This window comes from Etheostoma spectabile, chromosome 8, assembly GCF_008692095.1.
Source record: "Etheostoma spectabile isolate EspeVRDwgs_2016 chromosome 8, UIUC_Espe_1.0, whole genome shotgun sequence".
NCBI lineage: Eukaryota > Metazoa > Chordata > Actinopteri > Perciformes > Percidae > Etheostoma > Etheostoma spectabile.
The window spans coordinates 16,311,362-16,323,494 of record NC_045740.1 but is presented as its reverse complement, the minus strand read 5'-3'; the positions used below and the strand labels follow the sequence as shown (position 1 = coordinate 16,323,494).

General features: G+C 38.6%; 2 protein-coding genes across 12 annotated transcripts in view; one reads left to right on the top strand and one right to left on the bottom strand.

The window, feature by feature from the left end:
• tmtc3 (transmembrane O-mannosyltransferase targeting cadherins 3) overlaps nucleotides 1–8,710 on the bottom strand; it is a 31,862-nt gene extending 23,152 nt beyond the window's left edge. The window contains exons 1-3 of one of the 2 annotated variants that reach the window (XM_032522906.1): nucleotides 8,448–8,710; nucleotides 7,379–7,592; nucleotides 6,861–7,079 (exon numbers count right to left, since the gene is read on the bottom strand). In XM_032522906.1, the coding sequence (XP_032378797.1) occupies nucleotides 6,861–7,079; nucleotides 7,379–7,567 (408 nt within the window). In that variant the 5' untranslated portion in view covers nucleotides 7,568–7,592; nucleotides 8,448–8,710. Of the gene's footprint in view, nucleotides 1–6,860; nucleotides 7,080–7,378; nucleotides 7,593–8,443 lie in introns of both variants that reach the window. The other variant, XM_032522908.1, reaches the window with a different exon arrangement.
• Nucleotides 8,711–8,877: 167 nt separating this feature from the next.
• cep290 (centrosomal protein 290) overlaps nucleotides 8,878–12,133 on the top strand; it is a 40,888-nt gene continuing 37,632 nt past the window's right edge. For 6 of the 10 annotated variants that reach the window (XM_032522875.1, XM_032522870.1, XM_032522867.1 and 3 more), the window contains exons 1-7: nucleotides 8,878–9,486; nucleotides 9,953–10,030; nucleotides 10,255–10,324; nucleotides 10,423–10,469; nucleotides 10,987–11,121; nucleotides 11,531–11,584; nucleotides 11,782–11,802. In XM_032522875.1, coding sequence (XP_032378766.1) covers nucleotides 9,373–9,486; nucleotides 9,953–10,030; nucleotides 10,255–10,324; nucleotides 10,423–10,469; nucleotides 10,987–11,121; nucleotides 11,531–11,584; nucleotides 11,782–11,802 — 519 coding nt within the window. In that variant the 5' untranslated portion in view covers nucleotides 8,878–9,372. Of the gene's footprint in view, nucleotides 9,487–9,952; nucleotides 10,031–10,254; nucleotides 10,325–10,422; nucleotides 10,470–10,665; nucleotides 10,845–10,986; nucleotides 11,122–11,530; nucleotides 11,585–11,781; nucleotides 11,803–12,133 lie in introns of those variants that run through there. The other 4 variants (XM_032522869.1, XM_032522876.1, XM_032522872.1 and 1 more) reach the window with 4 other exon arrangements.

Sequence of the window (12,133 nt, the reverse complement as noted above, 5' to 3'; positions counted from 1 at the left end):
CATGGATACCCAGGGCTCGGTTTACACCTATCGCCATTTCTAGCCACTGGGGAACCATAGGCAGGCTGGGGGAACACATATTAATGTTAAAAAACCTCATAAACCTTTGTTTTTAGACCATTTTAAAAGGATGTGTGTATTGTCTTAAAGCTATGGCCCAAAAAAATCAGCAGGAACAGCAAACAGAAACTTTCTTATTAAAAGTTGCATGAATTATAGTCTAAGCTATAGCATACATTTAATTGTAGTCTGCAGACAAATTCAATTCCTAAATATGGAAAGCAGCCTGTGCTTCCTTTGTTAAAGGGTGGCGACCCTTCAGATCTTCACAATAGGCCAATTTCCAAACTTCATTCTTGCAAAAATTTGGAAGCTCAAGTAAACGTCAATTAAAAGACTACTGGCAGAGCACAACATTTAACTGATGTCCCGTCAGGTTTTAGAGCTGGACACAGCAGTTCAGCAACTTTGCTACTATTAAATGACATCATAAATGCTTGGACCAGAAGCAACACTGCGCTGTATTATTTGTGGATCGTCCAAAGCATTTGACTCAGTTGACATAAGCTATTACTAGATAGATAATTAACATTGGCATAGGAAACACAGCTATTACTTGGTTCAAAAACTATCTTACAGAGCGAACGCAATGTGTTTCTATAGATGGTCTTAAATCAGACTTTTTAGAAATTTTATGGTGTTCCTCAAGGTTCGATTTTAGCCCCCATTTTATTTTCATATTCATAAATAACATTGAAAAGACGTGCAAACTAACTGCACCTTTGCCGATGATACTGTGATATATTCAGTTGCCTCTTCACTGAATCAAGCCAGTGACCTTCGTTGGCCTTTCAACAGCTTCAAGTTTCTCTACATGGCCTTAAGTTAGTGGTAAATACTAAGAAAACCAATTTATGACGTTTTCAAGGGCTCGTCCAACCCCAGATAATATAAATTAACACATTAAGCGGGACTTAATTGAAAATGTTCATCATATAAGTATTTAGGTTTTTGGCTGGACAACAAAATTTCTTTTAAAGTTCATGTCGAAAAAACTTGTAAAAAAGCTGAAACTAAGGCTGGGTTTTATTTTAGAAAAAAACTTGTTTTAACATGTCAGCCAGAAAAAACTGTTCAGGCTACTTTTTAAGTGTTTGGACTATGGTGTGTTGTCTACATGCATGCTGCCTCTAGTACTCTCCACCGTTAGACTTGTGTACCATAGTGCTTTGCGCTTCTTAACTAACTCTTATGCACGTACTCATCATGTACGCTGTATGAACTGGTAGGCTGGCCGTCACTATGCTACGTAGACAAAATCATTTTTATATTTTTTATAAGCCATGTTGGGTAAACTGCCGGCATATTATGTAATCTCCTCAAGCTAAATTCCAGCCATTTTCATCTCCGTTCCACAGGTGGCTCTTAACAGGTTCCCGGTTTTTACTGAGCTGGGGAAGAAAGCCTTCTCTTACTCCGCTCCTTGGTCTTGGATAATTTGCAAAACTTGATCCATTTAAATAATATAGTCCCATTGAATGAGTTTAAGGCCATGTTAAAATGTCATGTAATTCAAAAATGTAACTGCCCTATGGACCTGTCCTTTCCTCTATGTGAGTTTTGTCTGTGCTGTATTTGTTTAAATTGTAACTGGTGTGCCGTCTTGGCCAGGTCTCCCTCGAAAAAGAGATTTCAATCTCAAGGGACTTGGTTAAATAAAGGTTAAATAAAAAAAAAATAAAAAAAAAATAATGACCTTTATGCCATGGGACCTTTAAAAGTCGCATTATCTAACTATCAGTTTGCATTGATTCTAGCCGCCACCGTGGACAAAGGCGGTAGTTTTACACACCTGCTGTTGTAAAGGTCTTTTCTTTACAGTGCTGTATTGCCCACTGTCTTACGAGTTAGCGTTATGGGGAGGGCTACAGCTGCGATGAATAAAATGCTCTGACCAAAAATTATCATTTACAATAATAGAATAAGTACAGATGCATGTTTGCATTTCAAGTGTGCATGTGGTAACTTAATAATAATAGTTTATACTGTTTATTGAGCCCATTGGGGAAATTACAACTTACACTCTGTTTTGTTAGTGATCACTACACAGGCCTGAAATATACACAAACAGCCTTGGTCAAGAGCACCTGGCAGCCAGCCAAAGCTTTTAGTTCTTGGTTTAATTCCTTCTTTCTGAGGATCCTTCCCCAGTATTAGCCATTACTACAGCCGATCACTTGTAAAATAAAATTAAAATACAATTGGATAATAAGGAAATCTCCTGGTCCTTTTACCTGGCTCAAAAGGCTGGATATGCCAACACAAGCTTTCCAGTGTTGCACAGAAATCTGTGACCCATCAGAATGTGTTACTCTAGCACCGTCATTCTGCGCAGATCATTCTGCTGGGAAAGATCTAACCGGGCAAAGGTCTTACTAAAAACTTATAAAAATGGCACTCTTTTTACCGTTAGTCTCATTTGCTGTTACTGATCATTTCAAAAATTGTATGAAAAATGACAAGCTTCTGAAAAATTAAAAAGTTACATAGTCACGTTAAGTAAAAAAAAATATATTACATAAAATACTACATATATGTTGAAAAGTTGACTGACTTTTTTAATATATTTAAGCAATTTGATTTTGACATGGCTTCTTTGTGAGTGGAAAATCTTAAATATCATCCTGTGGACAACTCAACAGATAGATAAGGGCATAAATATGGCCACTTGTTCAGAAGTGGTAAAACTGAAACAGCGTCTGACTTAGATGCCCCATCCGAGCTGGTGGGCATGTTGGAGCAATGTTGAGGTGGTGATGTATGAGTGTTACGTGACCAACGAGTGGTTTCCTAATCCCTTCCCTGTTAAGGAAGACGTGTACATTTTGGACATCAAAAATTATTGTTTGCCATTTCTGTAAATAGGCGAACTTCTAAGTTCTGACCTGATGTATTGCCTCTCTATTTAGTGTGATGTATCTGACAGGGTTATTCCTCTGTTTGGTCTACAGTCTTAAGCACTATTTGCCAGTAACTAGTATTACCTTTGGACCTATGGGATTAGAGCATTGCACAGGATAAGCAAAGTCTTTATTTTACTTGTATTCACTGTAATTATAGAGCAAATTTGGCATAGTAAGTTGGGTTTTAAGCTCTTTTTTGCTAAGTGTGTGGCTCTCTGCTGGTAGACGCCCACAACTGAGAGCTAAGGTGCTTACAGCAGGAAAGAGCTTACGTGGACACAGGCCAAATTTCTAGCCACTGGGGAACCATAGGCAGGCTGGGGGAACACATATTAATGTTAAAAAACCTCATAAAACCTTTGTTTTTAGACCCATTTTTAAAAAGGATGTGTGTATTGCTCTTAAAGCTATTTGACCCAAAAAAACAGCAGGACCAGACAACCTAAACCTTCTTATTAAAAGTTCAGCTGATTATAGCTAAGCCTATAGCATACATTTTTAATTGGTATCGGCAGACAAATTCAATTCTCTAAAATATGAAAGCAGCCATGTGCTTCCTTGTAAAGGGTGGCGACCCTTCAGATCTTCACAATTATAGGCCAATTTCCAAACTCTCTATTCTTGCAAAAATTTTGGAAGCTCAAGTAAACTGTCAATTAAAAGACTACTTGGCAGAGCACAACATCTAACTGATGTCCAGTCAGGTTTTAGGCTGGACACAGCACTGTTACAGCAACTTTGCTACTATTAAATGACATCATAATGCCTTGGACCAGAAGCAACACCTGCGCTGTATTATTTGTGGATCTGTCCAAAGCATTTGACTCAGTTGACCATAAGCATTACTAGATAGATAATTAACATTGGCATAGGAAACACAGCATATACTTGGTTCAAAAACTATCTTCAGAGCGACGCATGTGTTTCTATAGATGGTCTTAATCAGACTTTTTAGAAATTTCTATGGGTGTTCCTCAAGGTTCGATTTTAGCCCCCATTTATTTTCTATATTCATAAATAACATTGGAAAAGACTGCAAACTGCTAAACTGCACCTTTATGCCGATGATACTGTGATATATTCAGTTGCCTCTTCACTGAATCAAGCCATGCATGACCTTCAGTTGGCCTTTCAACCTCTCAAGTTTCTCTACATGGCCTTAAGTTAGTGCTAAATACTAAGAAAACCAAATTTATGACGTTTTCAAGGCTCGTCCCAATCCCCAGATAATATACTATTAACACATTAAGCGAGACTTAATTGAAAATGTTTCATCATATAAGTATTTAGGTTTTTGGCTGGACAACAAACTTTCTTTTAAAGTTCATGTCGAAAAACTTGTAAAAAAGCTGAAACTAAGGCTGGGGTTTTATTTTAGAAATAAAACTTGTTTTAACATGTCAGCCAGAAAAACACTTGTTCAGGCTACTTTTTTAAGTGTTTTGGACTATGGTGATGTTGTCTACATGCATGCTGCCTCTAGTACTCTCCACCTGTTAGACTCTGTGTACCATAGTGCTTTGCGCTTCTTAACTAACTCTTATGCACGTACTCATCATTGTACGCTGTATGAACTGGTAGGCTGGCCGTCACTAAGTCTACGTAGACAACTTCATTTTTATATTTTTCTATACAAGGCCATGTTGGGTAAACTGCCGGCATATTTATGTAATCTCCTCAAGCTAAATTCCAGCCATTTTCATCTCCGTTCCACCAGGTGGCGCTCTTACCAGGTTCCAAGGGTTTTTACTGAGCTGGGGAAGAAAGCCTTCTCTTACTCCGCTCCTTGGTCTTGGAATAATTTGCAAAACTTGATCCATTTAAATAATATAGTCCCATTGAATGAGTTTAAGGCCATGTTAAAATGTCATGTAATTCAAAAATGTAACTGCCCTATGTGACCTGTCCTTTCCTCTATGTGAGATTTTGTCTGTGCTGTATTTGTTTAAATTGTAACTGGTGTGCCGTCTTGGCCAGGTCTCCCTCGAAAAAGAGATTTCAATCTCAAGGGACTTCCTGGTTAAATAAAGGTTAAATAAAAAAAAAAATAAAAAAAAAATAAAGTGACATTTTTATGCCATGGGACCTTTAAAAGTCGCATTATCTAACTATCAGTTTGCATTGATTCTAGCCGCCACCGTGGACAAAGGCGGTAGTTTTTACCACACCTGCTGTTGTAAAGGTCTTTTCTTTACAGTGCTGTATTGCCCACTGTCTTACCGAGTTAGCGTTATGGGGAGGGCATACAGCTGCGATGAATAAAATGCTCTGACCAAAAATTATTCATTTACAATAATAGAATAAGTTACAGATGCATTGTTGCATTTCAAGTGTTGCATGTGGTAACTTAATAATAATAGTTTATACTGTTTATTGAGCCCATTGGGGAAATTACAACTTACACTCTGTTTTGTTAGTGATCACTACACACAGGCCTGAAATATACACAAACATGCCTTGGTCAAGAGCACCTGGCAGCCAGCCAAAGCTTTTAGTTCTTGGTTTAATTTCCTTCTTTTCTGAGATGATCCTTCCCCAGTATTAGCCATTACTACAGCCGATCACTTGTAAAATAAAATTAAAATACAATTGGATTATATAAGGAAATCTCCTGCTTCCTTTTACCTGGCTCAAAAGGCTGGATATGCCAACACAAGCTTTCCAGTGTTGCACAGAAATCTGTGACCCATCAGAATGTGTTACTCTAGCACCGTCATTCTGCCGCAGATCATTCTGCGTGGGAAAGATCTAACCCGGGCAAAGGTCTTACTAAAAACTATATAAAAATGGCACTCTTTTTACCGTTAGTCTCATTTGCTGTTACTGATCATTTCAAATCATTGTATGAAAAATGACAAAGCTTCTGAAAAATTAAAAAGTTACATATAGTCACGTTAAGTAAAAAAAAATATATATACATAAAATACTTACATATATAGTTGAAAAGTTGACTGACTTTTTTAAATATATTTAAGACAATTTGATTTTGACATGGCTTCTTTGTGAGTGGAAAATCTTAAATACTCATCCTGTGGACAACTCAACCAGATAGATAAGGGCATAAATATGGCCACTTGTTCAGAAGTGGTAAAACTGAAACAGCGTCTGACTTAGATGCCCCATCCGAGCTGGTGGGCATGTTGGAGCAATGTTGAGGTGGTGATGTTATGAGTGTTACGTGACCAACGAGTGGTTTCCTAATCCCCATTCCCTGTTTAAGGAAGACGTGTACATTTTGGACATCAAAACTATATTGTTTGCCATTTCTGTAAATAGGAGCACTTCTAAGTTCTGACCTGATGTATTGCCTCTTCTATTTAGTGTGATGTATCTGACAGTGTTATTCCTCTGTTTGGTCATACAGTCTTAAGCACTATTTGCCAGTAACTAGTATTACCTTTGGACCTCATGGGATTTAGAAGCATTTGCACAGGATAAGCAAAGTCTTTATTTTACTTGTATTCACTGTAATTATAGAGCAAATTTGGCACTAGTAAGTTGGGTTTTAAGCTCTTTTTCTGCTAAGTGTGTGGCTCTCTGCTGGTAGACGCCCACAACTGAGAGCTAAGGTGCTTACAGCAGAGAGCTACGTGACACATGCCACTTAATTGATAAGGACTGGTGGATTAAATTGGCCGTACTACACAGAGTACGCCAGGCAAAAAGACAGCTAACAATCTTGCAGGTGGATGCAATGGAGACAGACTTGGACGTACGCTTCACAGTTAGCTGCAGACCTGTGTAGGTCGCACGGACACGTAAGCGGTTCCAAGAAAGCGGATGTATGTGTCCACATGGAAAAATGTGTCTGCGCGACCAGTACAAGTCTGCAGACACGGAAAATATAACATACTGTAAATTCCATACATAGCCTATACCTAGTAAATGTACACTTACAGCTTCAGTGTGGATGGGGTGCACAGCAAACAGCAATGCTGCCACCAAGCTGGAAGTCTTATCCAGGAACAATCGGCACACTCGCAGGAAAAGCACACATACAACAGCGTGCAAAACAACATTGAGCAGATGGTAGGAAGCTGCACTCAGCTCACTGAAGAGGTAGTTCAGACGGAAGGTGAGTACGGTAAAGGGTCGGTAAGATTTATGGCTCCGCTCCTGTAGGGGGACATACAAAATATATCCCTCAGCTGACCAATAGAGAGACAACAAATGTTTTAGTAAAGCCTTTGTTATTTGAATTTACTTTAAAATCAAGTTAATCTGAGGAGGTTGCAAATAAAATACTAAAAATTAAACTGGACTTCATTGACCTAAATAACACTGATTATAAATCACCCCTTTAACTTAATGTAAATGCTTTAGGCATGCCACTTCAGCTTTTTATCAATAAAGCGTATGCTAAAATTAAGCCCATACTGATAAACCACAGAGGTGTGTCATGGAACATAACTTACCTCAGACATGGGTGTTCCCCAGAAGTCATTACGGAATAGATTGTGGAGAGAGGTTGAGGGCCGTAGGTCCTTGTTATCAAGGATCGCAGAGACATCATCAAACGCGAAGCCACACGACAGACTGTTCCAGTAACATCCCACCACCAGTCCAGTCAAAAGTAAAATCTCCTTCCATGACATGGCAGCCATGGCTGACCAAAGCTGTCATTGATCACTGTACAAACAAAGAGGTTTGACATATCTTCCAATTAGCTGACAACACGGCTGTAAAGCAAGTATCTTGTATTGTAGATTGATTTCCTGGTTGGAATTAAAATTTCCAAAACAACCATTTAATCATATAAACAATGCAAATCTCCAAATGATTTTGTTGGGCAAGTTTATTAAACAACCTCACACATTATAAGTACGTGACAGTAAGTAACAACCATGTCTCACAGTTCTTTTACCTTTCTTAAGTTGCATCCTTGTCACTACAGAAGTCATAGAGCTGCTTGTTTACATGTGTGTATGTACGTATGTGTATATGTATAAATATACGTTTTTATATACACACTACATCTACAACGTTACATAGCAGTCAAATGTTCATGTTTACCTTGTTGTCCTTGTTTATAGCCGTATGTCTATGTCTCTGAATGCAACGTTACTATGATTGCAAGAAAAAGCACTGTTCTCACTTTACGTTACTTGGCCATTAAAGCTGATTCTGATTACGTTACTTCTTCGCCGTTATGGTATCCTGCAAGGAGGGTGGACCTTAACAGCAATCTAAAACTAGCTAGCTAATACTATCCTCTTTAAATAGCTAACGTTAGCTAGCTATCCAAAGGCAGGAGTTGGTTAAAATAATACACATTGCTATCGTTCGATTGCTAATGTAAAAGTAAAAAAAACACATAACGTTAGCATGCACTGACTGGCTGCTGCAACGTAACGTTACTGTTAGCTAAAGATGAGGCACACTTAGCTAACGTTAGCTAATGCTAACTAGGTTGACACCAGTCTTCAAGACTAATAAGATGGATGCAGATGTATTTTTGAAGTATTTCTTAAATGTCCTACCTACCGTGTCTGTAACGGGGCAGACGGTGACTGTAGAGGTGATATCAATAACTTGGAATGGTTAGCTAACAGTGTCACACATACGGAGTAATGTTAAACAATTCAATGGCAAGCGGCATTCCGCTTCATTACAAATATCACTTCCGGTGCAGGGGTGACCGCGCAAGTTAAATGTTAACAAAGCTAGCTAGACTCGGTGACCAATAGCAAGTTCTTAAAATGCGGCTTTTAAGTACTTTGTGGTAACGCTATATTCGTCGTGTCTCTATATTTTGGTTACGTTCTTTACAAGGCTCCTCTCTTCACTTTTTACTAGTTGTATTATCTTGTGGACTAACGTTTACGTTAGCTTAATTAGCTAGCTAGCTAGCCAGTGTTGTCAGTGGTAACCTAGCAGCCGAGGCGTCACATCTTGGAAACCTCAGGATGGCTGTTTACTGTTTCTTTCACTGTCTATGGTTTACTGCCATTTTAACTCTCATAACGTAAATGTTAGCCCATATTCTCTGTCTGGCACATTTAACTCATCTTACTGAGCGATGTAAAATAACAGACATTTGGTATAAACTTTTAATTTAAAAATCACAGCGTCTAGCTAACTTCAACTTTAGCTAGCTAATACATAACCACAGGTGGAGTTGTTTGATCTCCGAATGTCTTGTAACGTTAGTTTCTGGAGTAACGTTATCGTAACGTTGCCTAAACGTAACCACAAATGTAACGTTAGCTAACTAGCTACACGCATTTCAGTGTAAGCTAGCGTATGTGCGACCAATAAGGCTAATTCTGGGGAGCACGGAAATGTTTAGCCATAGCTTCCTAAGTACAATGAGCAAGCGAACACTAACATTGTGTAGCTAGCTAGTTATCACTTAACCTAACTAGTTAGGTGTATTCTCAGTTCTTTGTTAAATATTTACAAACCCGCTATGGCCAAGATGCCTGCTGCTCTTAAGTGGGATAAAGTGACCAGAATTAACCCAGCGAGCCTCCTTGAATGTGAAAAAGACCAAGTGGACGAGGTCTTCGACATGTTCGTTTCGGTAATTGTCAACACTTCACACCAGTAATATTTAGCGTTACATCTCACATTTCTGCTCAATTGCCCGTCCACCAACGCTTCTCTGGTTTCAAATTACAAGCTGAGTACAGTGGTGCTGTGTATGTGTAGCTATTGCTACTTAACAAAGCAAGACTACTGTGCTCCTGCCCACTTGAGATTCTTTTTCAGGGTGTTACAGCTCTTGCTCAGTGGCTTTGTCAGCAACATGTACTTATCATTGTCATGACTGCCCTCTACTGTGGTCACTGTTGACCTAGATATTCCACATACCTGCATAAGGTCCTCGTTCGCGCCAAGGAGTGAATATCTTTTTTAAATTTTGTTTTTGGTTCCGTCTCTATCACTGTTTTGTTTCAGGTTTTTTTGCTCTATCAGTATATTGTTATGATGAGTTCAAATGACTATGCATTTACTGTTTCTCACTTTAAACCATGCTTTCCATGCAGACAGAGGAATGGGAGGTGAAGGATAAATCTCCGGAGAACATTATTCAAGTCTTCAGAGTGTTTCAGACTCTATTGAAGGTGCTCACTATAATTGTTGCAATGATTCTGATCTTTCCCAACCACTTCTATCAACAAGCCTATTAGCATGTGTTGTCAATCAGCAAAAATATTTAGTTTACAATTACTAACTGTAGGTTACGCTATTGGCATTGATGCAATTTTGTGGGCATATGCTGCTTGAAATATTGCAATAAAAATAATATATTTTAGATGTAATTGTCTTCTCTCCCTCTTCCTGTTAGATTAAGGATCGGGAAGTTAATATTGCTTACAACTTTCTTGAGGACATTGGTGTGAAGCATGCTAAAACCGGTTAGTGCAAGGATTGGTAGTCAAAATGTTTCATATCTTTAAGTTTTGTTAGCAAAGAGCACCGTTTTACATTGTTGATCATGTCTTCTGCACTGTAGAAAAGGAACTCCAAGCCAAGGTGTTGAGGCTGGAACAAGAGCATAAGGTAATACTTTTCAGCATCTGTCTGTATTTGTCCCACAGAATGTCTGCAATTTTCTGATGCAGAGGATGAATCAATGCATTGTGAATGATATGTTATCAGGAAAAAAAAAAAAAAAAAACTCCCTCTTGTGTTTTTTTCTTTCTTTTTTTTTTTTTTTACTAGCCAAATCTTTTAGCCAATCAAAGAGTGCAACACTAGCTATAAAGGGATTGGTTGTGGTGGCCACTGAAGGACAGCACCTAAGAAGATTACAACTAATTCCTTGCTTGCTGATAACCATTACTTATAGTTTTAACTAGATATTTTTCTGTCATTGTTTAAGATTAGTATGTAATCTAAAGTTGCTCTTCCGAAGTTTGTTATGCAAAGAAAAAGGTAATCCTTATTTTTGAAATTGTAAGTGAAAGTGTATGCATGTATTGTGAACAGATGGAGGTGATGCAAGACTAAGAGGTTTCTCGGTGGGGGTTGTTTGGGTGTTTGTTTGTTTGTCTTGTTTCCGGTCCACACGGCTCAGCACTCCGGCACAGGGCCAGACAGCCACTTTCTGAGAGATGAGATTCGGCAGCTCGAGACCCAGCTGGAGCAGCAGAAGAAGGAGTTGACCCATTTAAAGAAAGAAATGGGCAAGGAAAAGAGAACCAATGAGGAGGTATGGACATGTTGCCCATGATTCCCACACATGGCATATGACTATGGATTCAGTACTCAGTCCTTGGCTGCTTGATACAATGTCTAACTAATGTTAAAACATTATTTTTGTCCCTTGATGTTATTCATGGAAAGAGAGTGCCAGTGGGTTTATTGCATAGCTTTATATTTTAACTAACATTTGAAATTTAGTGGTTTACTACAAGTGACATATTTAAATTCTTTGAGTCATAAACCTTAGTTGCACTAATCTTATTCATCAGAGTTTCTAGTCCCATTCCATTGATTAACACAGGTTATTATACTGGAAAAAGAGTATCGCCAAGTGCAATGTTACACAAGTTTGTTGTTCATCTAGTGTCGTTAAATATGCACTGTGTTTCTGCGTTGATTCTGTTTTCTTCTCCTAGTTGGTTGTGCGAGCAGAGGAGGCTGAGAATGAGGTCAAGAAGCTGAAAAGAGAGGTATTTGACATCTGGCACTACATGATACGGATCATGAAGATTTGTTCACTAATCACTTCATCCTCAGCCAGTCCACCATCTCGTCTTACGTAGTTTCACACTTGTTTAGTCTCATGTGCTCTGCCATCATTTGCTCACATGAACGCTTTCTAAAAATCCATCATCTCTTTTCATCTCTTTCTTATCCAATGGCAAAGATAAAAAAGCTTAAGAAGAAGGTAAGAAACATAGCTAGTGATGGAAAGTTAGGTTTTAGTTTTTCAAATTAGGTATCAGTTTGATAGTGTTTGTAGTTTAGTTTAAAGGCACCCTGAAAATCCAGAGATCTCGCGAGAGCACAATTTGAATTTGCTCAGCGAGGTACTCTGGCATTGAGTAATACCGCTCATTGACTATACCCTTGTAGTCGAGCTGCACCAATCACATCAGTGTATCTGATATAGGCGGGCCAGAGGTGAGCTAAACAGATGACGACAGTTTAATCTACCAGTTAGCGCCGCTGGTAGCTAAGCGTATGGGGCTCTGGATACGTCACCCTGTGTGTTGTTG